Source organism: Heloderma suspectum, chromosome 2 (genome assembly GCF_057233095.1).
Source record: "Heloderma suspectum isolate Gila_16-S chromosome 2, 16-S_ref, whole genome shotgun sequence".
Classification (NCBI taxonomy): domain Eukaryota; kingdom Metazoa; phylum Chordata; class Lepidosauria; order Squamata; family Helodermatidae; genus Heloderma; species Heloderma suspectum.
Window position 1 is genome coordinate 63,464,874 of NC_139459.1, and position 20,056 is coordinate 63,484,929.

At 42.5% G+C, this 20,056-nt stretch overlaps 1 protein-coding gene across 1 annotated transcript in view; it reads left to right on the forward strand.

Moving 5' to 3' along the window:
• Positions 1–20,056, forward strand: part of LNPEP (leucyl and cystinyl aminopeptidase) — a 73,761-nt gene that overhangs the window by 11,495 nt on the left and 42,210 nt on the right. Inside the window, exons 2-4 of the mRNA XM_084833785.1 lie at positions 14,335–15,175; positions 18,523–18,661; positions 19,733–19,864. Of these exons, the coding sequence (XP_084689911.1) occupies positions 14,335–15,175; positions 18,523–18,661; positions 19,733–19,864 (1,112 nt within the window). The remainder of the gene's footprint in view (positions 1–14,334; positions 15,176–18,522; positions 18,662–19,732; positions 19,865–20,056) is intronic.

A 20,056-nucleotide genomic window follows, 5' to 3' on the forward strand; every position in this document is an offset into this window, starting at 1 on the left:
AAGATTTGAGCATGTGCTTAACTCTCCCATTAAGATTAACAGGGCTTCAAAATCCACTTTGGGTGGATCATGGTTTTGGCGGATTTCTTTCTTATTCACTAGACTTTGTTAAAATAGCTGTTGAGTGTAAACAGTCTTCTATCTGAGCACAGTGGGAGAAAACTCAGTTATCAGCATAATGTTGCATAATAGCTTTTTCCTCATTCTGTTGTAATGAGTTTTCTAATTAGACTCAAATCTTCCACATTGAAATTATGTTTAGAAAATTTAAGGTTTTATATGACACAGAAGGTATTATAATGTGGCGTTGTATGCTGCCTCAAGTTCCTTTGGGAAGAGTGTGGGAAAGAAATACAATGGCAGGTTTCCTTCCAGGGCAAATAGCAGTTGTGGGGGTGGGAATGATATGTATTGGGACTGGATTTTCATTCAAGCCAGCCATGAAGGTTTTTTTTTGTCACAATAAGCAGTGGTACAAATGGCTGTGAACTCTGTTTATAGTGCATAAGATACAGGATAGTCATAAGTAGGGATGGTGGAGAATTTCTCCACGAATCTCGGGGAGGCCGAATGCCAACGCATTTGGCCCCCCGAAATTGGCGGTGAAGTTCTCCACCCCCCGCCCCCCCCCCGGGATGGGACTTACCTCCCTCGAATGTCCCTCTCGGCGGCGGGTCCCAGCGGCGTTTCGGCGGCGTTTCGGCAGGGGCGGGGGCGGCGGCCGGTCTTCCGACCGGCTGCCACTGCCATTACAAAGTGAATGTAAAAAACCAACAACACACACACGTGATAGGCTACGTAATGATTTACGTAGCCTATCACGGCTAGATTTCCAAAGTCAGCCGTGATAGGCTACGTAAATCGTTATGTAGCCTATCACGGGTGACTTTGGAAAAATAAATAGTGTTGCCCTTATTTTCGCCGTAGTCTATGTAAATCTTTACGTAGACTACCCGGGCCCAAATAAGGAATGCAAATGGTGGCGCCCATGGGCGCCGCCATTTGCGTAGGCGCTTTTTTTTTTTTTTTTTCAGAGTCACCTGTGATAGGCTACGTAACGATTTACATAACCTATCACGGCTGACTTTGGAAATCTAGCCGTGATAGGCTACGTAAATCGTTACGTAGCCTATCATGTGTGTGGTTTTTTTTTTTTTTTAACTTTACTTTTGTGTTTTGCGGCCGGGGAGACGGGGCGCTTCTCCCCAGCCTGAATTTCGGCCGGGCGAGGCAGGGCGCCTCCCCCCCCATCCTGAACTTTGGGGGGAGAACCGAAGTGCCTCCCCCCCACCGCGAAGCAAGCTGCGGGACCAGGTAAGTGACTTTCGTACGTCCCTAGTCATAAGCATACAACATGAACTGAGTTTTGATGGGATTTTTGTTTTGGTTTTCTTTGTGGTGATATATGCATATAGATAAATCTTGGGACTTGGTAATGGAAATATGATTCTCATGTTATCTTGATCTGCCTGACTTTAACTCCCACTTTAGGAAGAAATTGTTGGCCTCTTTGCTGCATCACTGTCATCTTTGTCTAGGTAGGCAATAGACTGAGCGTTAGGAACATAGGAAGCTGCCTTATACCGAGTCAGACAATTAGTCCATCTAGACCACTATTGTTGACACTGGCTGGCAACAGCACTCCAGGGTTGTAGGCAGGAATTTTTCCAGTTAACTCCTTGACCTTCCTGCTAGCCCCACAGGCACAGTGCTTACTTAGCTGAGTGGTAGCCCAGAATGAATGGACAGACAGATTTAAAACTTGGTCTTTTGACCGTGGCATTTTCACTAGTGTGATATAGCCTGTATGGTGCCTTGAGACCAGAACATCTGCACATCTAGAGACTTACACAGTAACAGTGGAAAATCATTGCCATTCTGTATACACCACTATATACACTGATAGCTAAGTGACATTGTAATGTGCATTCACCACTATATACACTAGTGACATTGTAATGTGCATGTGTGCAGACACTGCACTAAAATGGAGCCCCTCTTCAGTACTGTGTGAGTCTGTTTCATGCATACCAATGCTAGATATACTGACACCTCCCCCTTCCCCACTTGTTTCACACTCACAGTTCTTGCCCCCTAACAGGAAGTAGCATTTGGGACTGTTGGCAGGTCTGTGTGTCAGTATAGGGATTTGAATCAGTGTACACAATGCTTAGGGTGTTACCTATAAATGGGATTGCTTCACAAGGAGAAGTGACAACCTTTTGAATGTTGCATATACTTAAGTTGGGGCCGCTGCCTGGATAGTGACAACAAATACTCAGTTTACATATCACACTTTGCCTCTTAAGGAGAAGTGTCCACACCCCTGGTATTTAGATTACCTAGTTAGTTGAGCAGTTTAGTGTTAATGTGAAATTCCCCATAAAGAGAGTATTGAGAGTCCAGGGTGTTTGTGTATATTTACATCTTAAACAAATACATTTTACTTCTCAAATAAAATAGACTATTTACATGATATAAAATATTCATAACATCATAACATAGACAAGCAGACAACAGTGGTGTTGGTAGTAGTAACAAGGAAAATGTTTCACAAGCTTTCTAAAGGCGCAGACTTATCTAGATAGGCAGCCGCCTCTGAACTTGGAGGCGACGCCTATCCAAAGCAAGGCAGGAGAAGCACAGGGGGATCATTCCCTCCGTGCCTCTCTTGCCCTGGTTTTTCTGCTAGACAGCCGATTGCGGCTGTCTAGCTGCGGGAGGTGGGGGCTGAGCAGGAGAGGAGGCTGCTGTACGACACATAGGATGTATTGTACACACAGTTCCGTTCTCCCCACCCCAGAACGCCCCCAGCCACGCCCCTTTTCAGCTGCTCCATGCTCCTCTTCCGAGTGCAGAGGACAGGGTTTCTCCCGCGGAAGTGGGGGGAGGTTGGTTTTTTGGGAACCGACCTCAGAGCATGGGCTCTGAGGTCGCTTCCCAGAAAACAGCATATCCTATGGCCGTCTAGCTGCTGTCTAGTGGCCATAGGATTGCTCCCTAAGGATCCTTAAGGAGCATGCTCTTAAATCGGTATCTTACCAAGCTGATCTTTCTGGCTGTCCCAAATGAAAAGAAGTAGTCAAGATGAGGACAGATCTTCTTGTCTTGAAATCTCTGAGTATTGACCCTCCTATTCACAGGATTTTCATGAGATGTAAGATTGCTAACTTGAAAAGGGTGTTTGAACATCAGTTTCTATCAGTGGATCATTGAAGTTACATGTTATGTTTACTTCCCTTCTTTTGTCAGCATTTCTAAATCATTCTAGTACCACAAACTAGACTCATGCCTTAGATCATATTTAAGCTTCTTTCCTTTAATCCCCAGTGTCTTTGAGCTAGATTTACTATTAACTGCTCAGAACTCTATTCTTAAAATATTTCTTCTTGCCTTCACTCATCGCAGCTTCATAAGCAATGTTGCTTTCCATACAATCTTTACTAGCTAACCAGTCTTCATCTGAATCCATTCTTATCAAAGTCATTGTTTTCTTGTCCAAGAGATAGGGAGGTGGGCAAAGTCTACTCTAGCTTGTCACTGACGTCAAAATACTGACAGAAAAATAGCTAGCTAAGAACGGGGGCACAATAGACAGAGGTTAGCTAAGTTACAAGAACAAACCAAGTTTAAATTCCCTTAACATTCTCTTCAAGAGATAGGCAACAAATACCCTAAGGTAACAAGATTAAAATTCTTAAGGCAAGTTGCTCAAAGTGTAAGAGTCTTAAGGAGTTTAAGAAGGTAGTATTTTAAACTGGATGAAAACATGAAAGAATAAAAGTACCTTAAGCAAGAGTGCAAAGGCTTTTGGATAAGAATGCACCTAATAAGGGGAACAAAAGTGAAATTAAGTTCATCTTTTTCTCTAATATCTATGACATACTTATTCCCAGAGCATTCACAACGACTCCTTCGTACTTCAGTCATAAGGACAGCCAGTGTTCACACATTTATTAACATGCACTGTGGAAAAAGTTGTTACTACAGAGCAAGAAGGGTTTGTTCTATGGCAAGTTTCTTACTAAGAGATCCCTTCTTTAGTATTCTGAAATTTTTATATCATTTGAGAATTATGAGCAGAAAACCTAGCGATTCCTAAAGGCATATGGTCCAGGGCAAATATTTGCAACCCAAATACTGATAAATACTGTTGATGAATTAATGAAGTGCAGCTGTAATTTTAGTCACATGGTGTCTTTTAAAAAAATCTCAAAAGCCTGGCAGACTAATGCCTTTGTTTGCAGGTGGCTGCGAAACACATACTGCTGTACTGCATTTCTTACATTTCTTCCCTCACTTGCCGCTGTACTCTTAAGTCTTCACTTCATTTGAGTCAGTTCTGCCATCCTATAGCTTTTTCCAAGTTCTATAGTTCTGTGGAAGATGCTGATTGTATCCTTATTTTTACCTAGGAGACTACTTGATGCACAGAAGCGTGTGAAAATATACTGTCCTTCAAGGTGCACATACCGCTGCTCCTTTTTTTGTATCTTTCTTTGAATTATATATCTCAGAACTGAAAACATGGGGAAATAAAGAACACGCTCTTATGAAAGTCCAAGCTTTACACATACTTTCTAGAAAGTGTATTCATTGTGTTATGGCCAGTATCTCTGGAGACTGGTAGAAACTATTTTCATTGATCCGTTATTTATAATTATAGAGTGAGCTGAAGTGGGAGTTAGAGAGAATGTAACCAGTCAACTGATTCCCCTATTTAGCTTCTACATCCAGCAGTGTTCTATAAGCACATTGATTATGTCCTGAATGTATGTGCTATTGTAGGTTTCCCTTTGCTTGATGTTAGTAGAAAAGTTTGGTGGGGGATCTATGGGTACTATTTTAAGGTGCTGTGCATGTCAGTGAAGCTGTACGACTAGCAGGAGTAGCACTAGTAGGACATGGCAAATGAAATGATAGTGTGCTGAACAGTCTTTCATGCATTTGCCTTATTGCACTAATATATCCACCTGCTCTCACGTTTGGACACTGAGTAAAGGAACTCAAATGGGACTGACTTGTTAATAGCCATGTATGGGACTGGATTATGAATCCCAATAAATGCAAATAGTCTTAAATTAGTCATGATTAATTTGTTGCATTGCCAGTGGGAGTTTAGCTGGATTAGGGTCTGTGCGTGAAGTGGGCCTCAGTTGTCCCACTCTAATTATTCGTAGGAATTCTTATTTTCAAACAGTTGCATAATAAGGGTTACAGAGAATGTTTATCTCTAACTGGTAATGCTATCTTATGTGCAAAATGATTCATGGTTTAAGTTTAGAAGTTGTTGCTAGATCCTCTGAGACCCTCAAAAGATATTTTTGTAAAAGGCCATTGGATAGTCTCAAAGGTCAAGAATCCTTTTTTATTCTTTGCATTCAGACTTGCTGTGCCCAAGCACATATTTTACTTCTCTCTGGGAAAGACTCTAAAGAGTAATTATATTCTGTACTCCACACACGTGATACATATTGGCTAGAGTTCCCATTCTATTTAGCTCTTATATGTGAGTCAGTCAAAATAGCAGATATACTGAAGCCGCAATCATATACCCACTTAAATTGGACTAAACTCCATTGAAATCAATGGGGCTTACTTCTGAGTAGGCATGTTAGTCTATCAGACTTTAAATTGTAGGTTTGTTCATAAGGCCAGCCATGTTGGCTACCTAATAGCAACTGATTCCCAAGAACATTAGTTTGGCTGTAATCCTGTGCACGTTTACTTGGAATTAAGCACCACTAAGGGTGTTTCCGGCAGAGGATGAGATGGCTAGATAGCATCACCGATGCCATGAATATGAACTTGAGCACACTCCGGGAGAGAGCGGAGGACAGGAAGGCCTGGCATGCTATGGTCCATGGGGTCACGAAGAGTCGGACACAACTTAATGACTGAACAACAACAACAACAAAGGGTGTTTCCAGACAAGGTTTTTATAATGCCATCACCCTGCCTCATTAACACTGATGACTGTAAGATATATGTTCAAATGCAGCAAGAGCAGTAAGATCTTCAGTCCATTGAATAATAGGTTGTGGGTGTTTATCCTTCCAGGCTTGGCATATGAGTCTCTTTGCAACTGTTAGGGGCTCTCAGTCCACTTTTGCTGGCCATCTGTTAATCCCCACATCACAGGGATACAAGCACCCACAATTATCAAGAACTTTCAAGAACAACATTTATGTGGGCAGTAATTTCCAACCAGAAAGAAGCTACCACAGGGCATGCCCAATCGTATGCCTCAATGGCGCATTGTCCCCATTACGCTGAAACCTAAAATTTAACATGGAGAACTTTTTTTTTAGCTTTGTTTACTAAGAGTGCAATCCGATGCATGTTATACAGGAAAAAAGTCCTATAATTCCAAGCATACTCTAGCCAACATGCATTGGATTGTACCCTAAATAAGTCAAACATCCTAAATCAGATCCCAATTAACTTACAGCGTTGTGAAATTTTCTGTTTCAAAACTTTACAGAAAACCCACGTCACGGATACTGAAATACAGTTGCAGACTCTCACCTTGATCCAGGAACGAGCATGTGTATACTGCCCCATTCTTTTTAATAGAGAGACAGTAGTTCTGTAGGGGCAAGTCATAATAGGTTGCCTGTGTTAAAACTAAGGGAGCAGCCCTTATGACCAGGGCAACTGTAAGAGCATCAGACTTCAGCGCCCAGATGAATTCATGAGGTTTGATAGCAGGGTATTGTGGTACTGGTAATGATGAAAACCAGGAATGCTTTCAGGAGCATGGTGTGAATAAAACACAGGAACAGACTACCAAGTTTGGGTTTTTTTAATATGAAATTATGCTTGTCTATCTTCAGCCCAGTAGTCATTAATCCAAAAATACGGGCAGTTAAGAAGGGGGTAGCGCTCACTTCAAATTGAACCAGAGCTTCACAACATGTATTGTTTGATCTGCTTGTGCAGTCATAACATGTGCTTATATTCTGGCTTCCTGTCTGAAATACCATTTTAATTTAAGGTTAACTTTGTTTTAAATATCCTTTTAAGGGAAATGATTGGTGGTTGTGTTTCTTCCAGATATGCTGTTAAGATTTGTGCATTGAAATTATATTTCCAATACTTGAGGTCAATTGGTGACTTGCCTCTCTTCCCACACACCCTCCAATACAGTCAGCCAAGCTCCTTAAAGAGTTGAAAGGACTGTATATTTGTATCTTTTATGTTTTTATCATTTATCAGTACTTTCGTGGTAGAAGTACAATTTTTAAAAACATCTTCTATGCTGACATTCTCCCCTGTATTGGAATTCATTTGTTCAGCTTCTTCGTAAGATGCTATGACCTGTTTGCATTGTTGTGTAAATTACTAGAATAAAACCAGTCCTTATTTGCGAAGGTATAGTGCCTCCTATTTTGGTCACTGTCCCATAGCTAGGAGCCTAGGTTGGTGAAGGCATAGCATGATCCAGCTAAGATTAAACAAATCAGTCCCACTGGCTTCAGTGGGAAATCTAAACACTTTATAAGTACATAGGGCAGTATCCTATAGTGACATTGTACAGACTGAAATAGCGCTAGCAGAGCTCTGCTGAATCCTTCCACCGCGCAAGCGATTTTAAAAAATTTATTATTAAATTTATTAATCTTGAGCAAGCAGTTGTGCAAGCAGTTGTGCAAGCAGTTGTGCAACCGATTGCCCAATGGGTTGTACAGTGGGTGAAAGCAATTGCGTAACCCAAGCAGAATGAGCAACCAGCTGCACAACGGGTTGCACAACCATAATGCAAAACTGCTTGCATAACCATGCCTGTACAAATGTAACTTTAGTTGGATTCTTCTCTTGCGCATAGTTCAGAACCTAGTTTCCGCTAGCACAATGTCATTTATGCTAATGGAAAGACACATTGGATACTGCCCATAGGAACCTGCCTTATACCAGTTCAGACCACTAAACTATCTGTGTTTTCTACTCTGACGAGCAGAGATTCTCTAAGATCTCGGACAGAGACATTTCCCATCACCTATTACCAGGGGTTGAATCACTGAGCTATACAGTCCTTCCCAAATGTTTTCTCCTGTTGAAATTTAGCACTTAACAATGCTAAATCATGGATGAATCCTGACCGTGATCTTGGTGTCCTTTAAGTGGAAAGAAATAAGTTCAGGTGCTCTAGGTACCTTCAGAGGGCAGGATGGGAGAGGTGACAAGATGCGATGGAACACCGTTTTAAAGCATGTTGTCATCTAGCAGAAGAGTTACATTTTTATATGCATTTATTTTACCTGTGACAGACTGCTTATTTATGGTACACATCTCTTAATACGTTATTCAACGTATTAAGACACCTTAATGGCCTATGGTGAAGATGTCTACTGGTATTAATGGTGTGGGGGGAAAATCCATATGTTCTTAATAAGACTAGAAATGTTCAGATGTGTAAATACCCTGCAGGAGAGGAACAGTAAGTGACCATAGGTGCCTAATCATTCTAGGGTAATCCTAAAGCTAGTCACCCTTGGCAGAGCTGAAATGACTGTAGTTACAATGCTGTTCAGAAAACAAAGGGCTTCTGGGGAATATATTGTATGTATAATGACGCTTGCCATCTTGTTCTGGCAGCTAGTAAACAGCATTAGCAGCTGTTTGACAAGTAGGGATAGTCTATTGTGCTATGGTATATGTCAGCTGAAATCCTGTTATAACTGCTTGCTTCAGTAGGTCAGGTACATGTATAGGTTAGTGCTGCTATGATTGGCTCGGTGGTGGCTAAAGGACTTTTAGGATGGTATGTTCTGCTCTTTTCTTCCCAGTTTTGTGTGTTCAAAGTTGCTATGCCATATCTGGAAATGGTGGCTGTTGCTGTAATGACTATGTTGATATAGGCCAGTGATGCAGAGCCTCCAGCCTGCAGAGGTTCTGCAGCAGGCCTGCAGAGCCCCCTTGAGTTCTTCCAGGTGGCAGGGCTTGGCCTCCAAGCTCTGCCCCGTGGAGGAATCCCCTGGTAGAATCCCTGCTTGTACGTCTTTGAGGTAACAGCAGGGATGTGGCCCTGGGAGACTCAGCCATCATGGGAGGAGCAGCCACTTTCCCCAGTGCCGGGCCAAGCCTTCCTTTGCTAGCCTCTCTCCACCCCGATGGGGACAGGGAGGAGTGCACGTGGGAGGTGCCACTTGGCTGGTGCTGTGAGGAGCTGCTCCTCTCAACACCAGCTGAGTCCTTATTTATTTATTTATTTATTTCATTTCATTTCTATACCTCCCAATAGCTGAAGCTCTCCGGGCAGTTCACAAAAATTAAAACCAAACAGCACACAATAAAACAATTTAAAATATATAGAACATTAAAACCACAATATAACAATACAACCACAATAAAACCTAGCAGCAGTGCAGGAGTTCAAAATACAGATTTAAAACAGCAAAGCTAAAAATTTAGAAAGCTAAAATGCTAAAATGCCTGGGAAAATAAAAAGGTCTTCACCTGGTGCCAAAAGGAATACAATGTAGGTGCCAGGCGAACCTCACGAGGGAGCTCATTCCAGAGCTGGGGTGCCACAGCAGAAAAAGCCCTCCTCCTAGTAGCCACCCGCCTCACTTCCTTTGGCAGGGGCTCACGGAGAGGGGCCGCTGATGATGATCTTATGGTCTGGGCAGGCACATATGGGAGGAGGCGATCCTTCAGGTAACCTGGCCCCAAGCCGTTAAGGGCTTTGAATGTTAACACCAGCACTTTGAATCGGGCCTGGCAGCCAGTGCAGCTGGAAAAGTACTGGCGTAATATGAGCTCGCAGGCCAGTCCCTGTTAACAATCTTGCTGCCCTATTTTGGACCAGCTGAAGTTTCCGGACCGTTTTCAAAGGCAGCCCCACGTATAACGCATTGCAGTAATCCAGACGAGAAGTTATCAGAGCATGGATAACTGTAGCTAGGCTATCTCTGTCCCGATAAGGGCGTAGTTGGTATACCAGCCTAAGCTGATAAAAGGTGCTCCGTGCCACTGAGTTCACCTGTGCCTGAAGTGACAGTTCTGGATCCAAGAGCACCCCCAAACTACGAACCTGATCCTTTAGGGGGAGTGCAACCCCCTCCAGAACAGGTTGAATATCACCTAGCCGGGCAGACAAACCACCCACTAACAGTACCAGCGTCTTGTCTGGATTGAGTGTCAGTTTATTGGCCCTCATCCAGTCCATTACTGTGCCCAGGCACTGATTCAGAACAGCCACTGCCTCACCTGGGTTTGATGAGAAAGAGAGGTAGAGCTGGGTGTCATCTGCATATTGATGGCACCTCAGCCCACACCTCCGGATAACCTCCCCCAGTGCTTTCATGTAGATGTTAAACAGCATGGGGGATAAAATAGAGCCCTGTGGAACCCCATGGCACAATTGCCATGGCACAGAGCAATAATCCCCCAGCACCACCTTCTGGAATCGGCCATCCAAGTAGGAGCGGAACCACTGTAGTGCAGTGCCTCCAACTCCAAACCCAGACAACCTATCCAGAAGGATACCATGGTCGATGGTATTGAAAGCCACTGAGAGGTCCAGGAGAATCAACAGGGTCACACTCCCCCTGTCCCTCTCCCGGCAGAGGTCATCCCACAGGGCAATTAAGGCAGTTTCCATTCCAAAACCAGGCCTGAAGCCCGATTGAAATGGATCTAGATAATCCGTTTCATTCAACAGTACCTGGAGCTGTCCTACAACCACCCGCTCAAGCACCTTGCCCAGGAAGGGGATGTTTAAAGTGGCAGGCACCACTCCCTCTCTCAAGGAGGAATTTACAACCTCCTGGACCCAGCCGGACATCCCCTCCTTGTTTGATTTAATAAGCAATGAAGGGCAAGGGTCAAGCACACAAGTGGTCGGCCGGACTTGGCCAAGCACCTTGTCTGCATCCTCAGGCCTCAGTAACTGAAACTCATCCAATAAAACTGGACCAGACAGTGCTCTGAACGCCTCTACCAATGGAACTGCATTAATTGTGGTGTCCAATTCATGACGAATCTGAGTGACTTTATCCTCAAAGTGCCGTGCAAACTCGTCATAGCGTGCTACCGAGGATTCCACCGTCTCTCTCCCTGGCCCAGAATGTAACAGGCTGCGAACCACTCGGAAAATCTCCGCTGGACGACACTGAGAAGATGCAATGCTGGTGGAAAAGAACTATCTCTTTTCCACCCTCACTGCCACAGAGTAGGCTTGATAGTGGGCTCTTACCTGTCTTACCTACTCTTACCTTTTGTCCATGTTGGGGAAGGCAGGGAACTCCAAGCCCCTCTCAGTTCAGGAAAGTAAAAATGGGTGATGTCAGGGTTGGATTGGAGCCCATAGAGCCCCAAAGCAGTTTTGATTCTGAGGAAGAGATAGAAACCGGGAGATGGAGGGTGCCGAAAGGAGGCACTCAGCCCGCTTTGCATGACATCAACAGTTGTGCCCCAATGCCCCATGGGAAAGGGGTGGACTTTTGCCTCCTAGCCCTTAAGTTCAGAAGCTTCCCGCCTTTACCTTCTAAACAGAGATCAACTGATTCAGTAAGGCTAGAAACCCCTAGTAGGCAGCTCTCTTAAATTTCCCTCATTAGGCTCATGCAGTTAGCATCTGTAAGTGTCATTAGGTTGAATGGAAATAAAGCCTTGGAAAAGAGCCCTATTGTCTGTGTGTTGATTCTGGCTTCTTGAGAGTTTCAGAAGGCAGCAAGGGCACTCCTGACAGGTGGGGCAATGCCATTAGTGGGTGTGGCCATACCCACTGATGTCATCTGATGTCATTGCCCCGCCACCTTAGACTAGTTTTGTGCCCTCAATGTAAGCTTTTCTGTCAATCCAGTGTCCACAATCTTTTCACCTTCTCAATGCAGCAGAAAGTAGCTGTTGAACCCCAGTCACATGAACCTATGTGCCAGCACTGACATTTGTAGAATGGTTTGTTTCAGTTGGTTTGTACAAACGATTCATTTCATATTTGGTTAACGTATTAGTTTAAATGCTTTAGAGGTAGGATATTGACAAAAGTTGATCTGGTCTAGATGTAATTAAGGAGACGGGTATGCCAGTATAAATCCAAGGAAGTATCTTATTGTAAGGACAGTCCTGAAGGACTTTGTTTATATCTAGTTCAGCCTAGTCCTTTCCTAGGGTGTTTCTACACTAGGTATTTAGAGTGCAATTGCAATTATTCCTTAACTCATTTTTTACAGAGCATTAATGTGATGCCATCATCCAGTCTTGACCATCTTGTATTTTCTCTGTGGCTCTTCCATCTTTTTTTCAATCTGCAGAAAGTCCAAGGTTTTTTGGGGGGAGGGGGTTGGATGAAGAGGAGTATAGTCTCCACAGTAGTGGATGTGTTTGGTGCTACTCTTCTGACTTTTTTGTTTGTTTATTAAAGGTAGGGTTTTGCTATGGGTAGTAATATATGGGACAGGAGAACTTATCGCAGCTCAGCACACATACACTATAGCTTTTGGGATGGGTGCTATTTTACGATCCCATTTATTTTTCTTGATCAGTCTTTTAAATAGCACTAAAGCACTTTTCCATCTATAATCAAAAACATAATGATGAATGGCAGGTATACGATTCAACACCATAATGCTATGATGATTAAAATTCTTAAAAAACCTTTTCCATGCTGCTAAAATGGTGGCTAGGAGAAACCTTTTTTTCATTTTAGGGTATTATTTGTTAAGATATTATGCTATTATGGTGCTATATCACCATAATATGAATAAAACCTCATAGTCTTAGAGCAATATATCTGTCTTTCATTTTTTTAAAAAAATAGCCAAAAAAGCAGTTTAGCATTAATTAAAATACCAATTTTAAAAAAAATGGAGTAAAAATGATAGTAAATGTGTGCTGAGCTTCAAATGATTTCTTAGGTGCTTTGGACCTTCCTCACCCACAGCAGCTGTGTAATGCCTACTGGATGGAACATAGCGGATGTACACACAGTAGTCTTACTATATGCTGCAGTATATTTTTCTCCTTTGCTCTAGATGGCAAAAAGCCTTCCTAGAGTGATAAAAATGCAAATATAGAGCACAATCTAGTAATGCTATTAAGCGAATGCATAACATTATTATGTTGTGGTAGAGTGCTGTAGTTCTTGGTGAAATTCACAACTTCAGAGATAGGTTTAGACAATTTTGGTGTCCAGAGGCCAATTTTATGCTGGCTCTGTCAGCTTGACATGGCAAAAATCCTTATGCATCAACTAATGAAAACTGTAGAGCAGGGGTGAGCAACTTGTGGCCCTCCAGATGTTTAGGCCTACAACTCCCATTAGCCCTAGTCAGAATAACCAGTGGTGAAGGGTCATGGGAGTTGTAGGCTAAAACAGCTGGAAGGCCACAAGTAAAAAAAACCATATGATTGTTTTACTTGAGATATTTCCAACAAGCTGTGTTGGGTTGTGAAGTATTTATTGTGATTTTCTGTAGCTGCTTAAAGCCAATGTATGGGGTATCGTTTCTATGTAGAAAGCTGCCAGACATTTGTGTGGTGGTGCTGTAATGTGCAAGAGCCACTTGCTGGCTCTCTGCACTGTGATTGGCCATAGCCAACAACATGCAATGTAGAAACTCTTCAGAAAGTCTGGTTCATCCACTTGCTAAGCAATTGTTTCTTATTATAGCTGCTGTATACAGTTGTTACTATACAGATGTATTTCCAGTGGTTTCCTACTGTCAAGGGCTCCTTGGAGGCCTCTCTCAGTCTAATCCAGTAGCCAAGACCAGACACAGACAAAGGAATTCTCTTCAAAGCTTTATTCCTCTTTTACAACTTAACAACTCTACTGTTAGCAACTAGATATGAGCAGCAGAGTACCTATTCCCTATGTTGGAACAGTTGGTCCCCGTTTGAAAGGGAATTACTGGCAGACCCCTGAACTTAAGGACTAGGGAGAGTCCCTCCCCTTTTCCCTTGGATCCTCTGGGTGCAGCCGTTGTTTGCGCGCCAACCGGGCACTACGCCTCCTTTCTGTGCCCTCCATTTGGCGCCGTTCTCTGCGTCGGCATCGCGCGTCCATCAAGTCTGCTTCCTGCGCTCTGTCACTCCCAGGACTGCTATCTAAGCTAGGAATGCTGGTGGGAGGAATCTCTGTCAACTGTTGGCCCTGGGAAAGAGGAGCGCGTTCCTCTCCCAGGAGCGACTCCTCTTCCTCAGAATCAGAACTACTCTGGGATTCTATGGGCTCAGTGTCCACCCTGACACCTACATGAGTACCATAATAATAACACTCAACCCTTAGTTGTAAATACAAACTGTGTGTAAAGCAACAACCCCCAAATACAACCACCCATCAATTCACTTATTTGCTTCATGACATGCTCCTTTTGTTTTTCTTAGATCGAATTCAGTTACCTAGGAATATGATTGAAAACAGCATGTTTGAGGAAGAGCCTGATGTGGTTGACTTGGCTAAAGAGCCTTGCCTGCATCCGTTGGAGCCTGATGAAGTGGAGTATGAACCAAGGAGTTCTCGGCTTCTTGTACGTGGTCTTGGAGATCATGAAATAGATGAGGATGAAGAGGATTATGAATCATCAGCTAAACTTCTGGGAATGTCTTTTATGAACAGAAGCACTGGCCTGCGTAATAACACAGCTGGTTACAGACAGAATTCAAATGGATCATGTTCTGCACCATCTGTAAGGACCACAGTGATTTGTGCTGTTGTTCTCGTGATCGCTGTCTCTGTAATAATGGCAATCTATCTTCTTCCCAAATGCACCTTTACCAAAGAAGGTTGTCATAAGAAAAACCATACAACAGATGATATATATCCTTTGGCAACAAATGGAAAGCCCTTTCCATGGGCACATTTTAGGCTTCCTGGTGATGTTGTGCCAGTACATTATGATATTGTCCTGCAGCCAAACCTAACCACTAAGATGTTTTCAGGTTCTGTTCAGATAACTGTGAAAGTTGTCAGAGTTACTTGGCATATAATACTTCACAGCTCTCAACTTAACATTACCAAGACAACCCTTACTTCATTGAGTTCAAGCCAGCCGAAACCAGCTGAGCTCCTGGAATACCCAATGAATGACCAGATTGCAATTTTGGCTCCAGAGGTGCTTCTTGTAGGACAACAGTATAACATCACCATGGAGTATTTCTCTAGTTTATCAGACACTTATTCTGGATTCTACAGAATCGCCTATAAGAATGACAGTTCAACAACAAGGTAAACTTGGGAAATGATTTATTTTTGTCTAATCTGGAATATTTTCATGTGCATGTAAAGTATGAATTAATCCTGCTTTGAGTACTGCTTTGAGTGAAGCAGTACCATGGTTGAATGCTTAAATCGCTTATTTAGCGTTAAACCTCCTGAAGGTGTGTCCCAAAATAGCTGTTTCCCTTAAGACTGACTAGCACACAGCCCAACAAAAAATAGGTCTACTCATCTTAGTAGTTTCCTTTAATATTATCCATGCTGTTGACTATTAAGGAATCTCAGTGTGAGAATAAATTCCTTAATTAGAATCAACACTACTTTCCTTTCTTCTTCTAGAAATAGCTTTCACTAGGGCTGGTTTTCAAAACTGTGTGTCTCAATCCACTTATAATCAGGGTGTCTGTAGCGGTGCTGACACTGGCTTGTTCCACATGCTTCCTGTAGAGTCTACTGCAGGAAAGCTTGTCTCTGCACTTGCTGGGTAGTTGAAGCTCCAACCACATGGCAGATGCATAGGCAGTCAGAGCCTTTGGAAAGCAGTGCCCAATGCTTCCCCATTACTTGGTGTTTCTGAAGAGAGAGGCTGAGTGGAAGGAAACATCACTTTCTGAGGGCACTTCACACATTGTGGCATCCAGGCTCTTTACTTTCCAAAGGGAAGAGCCAGCTGGGGGGAAATGTGCATTGTTGGTCATTGCTTCCTTAAGCTGTTCCATGTGCCTTCTGTTAGTAGCATCCAACACTTCCTTCCATTCAGTCTTTCCCAAGGGGAGCACAGACTGCTGGACATCACTTGCTGAAGGCACACAGAGCACTTTTGGGCAGTGGCACCCAAGTCTCTTGCCCCACCCAGTTTTTCTTCAGTGGGGCGGGTGTGTGCACTGGACCCTGTGGGTTGCATTAAATTCAGCCATGGGTTAGTCCCGCTGTAGATGGACAGTGTTGCCGAATTGTGAAAACCTGATCACATTGACACTGCTCCCACACTTCATTGGTAACATCCTTGTTAGTAAGCTCACCAAAGTTACTGGCCTGCAACAGAACTTTATGTGCCTGCTTTTTATTCATACGAGGGGACCTCCTATGAGTAAAAGCAGGCTAATAAAAATTTGCAGTCTAAAAATGCAATGGGCTGGTGAAGGAGGGATAGAGCATTCTGTTTCTCCTTCACCAGCCCATCTAGTTCCCATACTGGCTGTAGGAGAAGTGAAGTGCTTTCCTCCATGTCCAGTACTGAAGCCAAGCAGACTGCAAAGGAGAAACAGTCCCTTTTTCTGCAGGCTGCTCGCTTGCCTAGAGGGAATTCCATGTATACTCCTGTTTGTAATTCCTGATTGCCACTGGTGACCAAGTGAATAGAGAAACTAGTGCTAACATGTGAGACTGGTGCTAATGTGTACATTGGCTTTTATTTGGGTGCAAAAATGAATTTTGAGCATGATGGTTTAGGTAACTTCAATGTTAATAAATGTGCCAGAGTAGTGAACTCAATAGAGAGTATGAAATGGGATGCAGCGTTCATGAGGATTCATACAGATAGAATATTACAGGCGATAATGTGACAGCCAACAGGTTCTTTCCAAACTTGTTGTTAGCAGTTGGTTGTTCTTTGGTTCATTTTGGACAATGCTGTAATCAGAATCACTGTTGTGATTATGATTGATCTGAGGAGGTGAAGACATTGGTATGGGAATTTGACTAGTGCATACTGCCATGGTGTTTACAAGGTATGTAGAACTGTGTTGAAAACAATTGCATAAAGAGATCAGTTCCCTGCTGCAACATACTAAAGAGAGGTGATGGGAAAAACACCATTTGGTTATGAGCTCTGTATTGCTGCCATCCTAGAATAGTCCTCAGAATTATCTCTTGATGCAGCAGAGTTATGTCAGTCAGTTTGCTTTCTCTTACTCTATGTTTCATGGGTTAGAACATGTAACCTTTAAAGAGACACAGTCTATATAGTTGGTATATAAATCATGCACAGTCTTCATACAATCTCCATTATTAGAAGCTCCCCCACCTTTGACACACATACCTTTTCATGCTGAATTTGCAGCATTGTCTATGGTGAAAGGTGTACAAATGCGCCTTGTTCGCTTCTCACTTATTGAAGTAGAAGCTAAATCTGGCTGGTTCACAAACACATGTCAAGATCATTCCCCTTTTTGTGGCTATGCTGTATCCAAGGTTTTGGCCTGCATATGAGCAGATAGGTGCAATTTTATAATTTTGGCATTATTTTAGGATACAAAATAAAACTGATCTCACAATTCTGGAAAGAGAAATGGTAAAAGAAACATACAAAGATTAGAATGGAACAAAGCTTTAGATGACATGTGATGGGAACCAAGAATGCTCAGGTCAGTAGTGATCGTTCTACTACACAATTAGGATGTTTTTCCTAACCTGCCGGTACCTGTTCCCTGGGTTTGTTCCTTGAAGGGATTTGCAGTGTGTTGTCTAAAACTGAACCATAAACCTGGTTCAAAGCTCGTCTCTGCTGTGAACTTGGGTAGACTCAAACAAGCTACTTCCTCTCAGCCTCAGTGACATGGGATAATACTGCCTCCCTTAAAAATACTGCCTGAGGATTACTGTGAATATATGTGAAGTGCTTTGAATACTCAAAGAACTATGTAAATGGTTAAATACTTGAATGTTTATAGCCTTAAACATTCAGCCAATTGTAAATAAGGACATCTGAGTAAGATAACTTTCCAATGTGTTTGGTGTTAAAGTTGTTGAGTTTCTTTGGTATTTGGGAGGATTAATTTATTGCAAAATGAGGATGGTTTTACAGGAGCAGATAGAAAAGTGTTTTATCCTATTCACTAGGTTTTTCTTCCTTTGGAGAGAATGCAAGCATATATAGAACTTAAAATTAGAGAATGCAGATTTGTGTTTGATAGCTTGTGTTATCAAGTCTTGAGTAAAGCCAAATGCCAAATCATTCATGCAGTCTAGAATTTCTGTGTCAAAGTCTGGTCTTTTTTCTAGCTTAATGCTTTAATAAAACAAATGGGTTGCAAGGTGAAAATCTGCTTAGAGTATATATGCAGGTGGCCGTGGAAAACAGTTTTAAACATCATGGGTACTGAAAAATTCTGTGAAGGAGAACAAGTACCTGGAACAATTCTAGGTAGAATACATAACATTTATTATTCATATGCATGTAATGCACATGAATAAATAGATCCAATATTTGTAAGACTTCTCTGCTGTCTTATTCTTGAACAATAAGTAACATGCTTAGGATTGTAATTTTGTCCTTGAAGTATATGTTTCACTACTATGAATTTATGGCAGTATTTTAAAATTTCTAAATGCATTTTTCTTCTGCTTTCATTCAGCTGGCTTGCAGCAACTCAATTTGAGCCCTTGGCAGCAAGAGCGGCTTTCCCCTGCTTTGATGAACCAGCGTTCAAAGCCACTTTTCAAGTCAAGGTCAAGAGAGAAAAGCAACATTCTGCTCTGTCAAATATGCCAAAGGTAGGATCATGCTATATTCTCATTCTTGGGGAACAGGTGTCCATCCTGCTGTGCTCTGGTATTTTTGCAGTTTCATGTTTGTGACTTTTGCCACAGAAGAGAAGTTTGCTACATGGTGCAGAACTTGATATGATGAGATCCTGTGCTTTTGTCTTGCTTTGATTGTGGAGAAAAACTTAAAACGTGAGCATATAAAAAAAGCCTTGCTGGATAAAAGGTCCATCTAGTCTAATATTCTATTTCCCACAATGACCATATGGATTCCTCTGGGAAGTCCACAAGTAGGTCATGAAGGGAATAGCCCTCTCCTGTTTGTCCTCAGCAATTATCCTACAGCAGTTTGTAACTAGCTCTGCACTTTTCCAGTGAAACATAAGTACAGTAAGGCCTGTGATTCTCATAACTGAGAAGTGTGGCAATATGACTGCAGGCATGTTATTCTCTGTACTATTATGGCAGCCTTGCATAGCTCCTTGGTTACTATTTCTAGTGGTGTGTGTATTCTGGAGTATGCTGAGGGAAATTCCTTACAAATTAAATGGAGGGAAAAGGCAACATGGGGTAGGGGGGAAAAGGGTTGAAATTACCAATTTTCCTGTGGGTTTCCCATTCGTGCCTCAGTGGAGCAGCACCCTAAGGGGGTCCCCCATTTGAGCACCCATCCCCCCGTCTCCTCCTTCACATGAAAAAAAACAAGTTTGTCCCCTGTGGTGGCTGGTTTGCCCAATCCTCTGGCGGGTGCACTAACCACGCAGGGTGATTTGTTCATAAAACAATCTACCCTGTGTGGCTAGTCATCCATCATGGGCTAGTATGACATATGAACAATCCCAGTAGCTTGTACTGTGTGGATTTATCTGCATAATGTTAACTGCAAGCTATTGGGGCAATGTAGGCTTAGGAAACATCAGGTCCCTACACATTTTGCATATTGAAGCCAATTCTTTGCATTAGCTTATTTTCTGAGCATCTCAACATAGAGCTGATGGTCTCTGAGACTTACTCCTTTTCCAGGACCTTCAGACTTTTATTTACATAATTAAAATTCTGATATCCTGTTTCTATTTCCAGAGAGCAACCCAACCCTTGGCAGATGGATTAGTTCAAGATGAATTCTCTGTCAGTTTGAAAATGAGCACTTACCTGGTAGCCATCATTGTTGGAAACCTGGCAAATTCCACTAAGGAAACAAATGACATTCTGGTATGTATTCTTTTAACTCTTGCATATCAACTTACTATTTCTTTCCTAAAATTTGCTAGAACAGTCTTATGTGCAGCACTTGCTTGTGTATATTGAGGCAAATGGTGTTCTCTAATGTCTGTCAGCACACTGTCAGAAGTGGATTGTGGCTTCCTGGCCTGGACCAGCCAGAATCAAGCAGCTCTGCAGCTG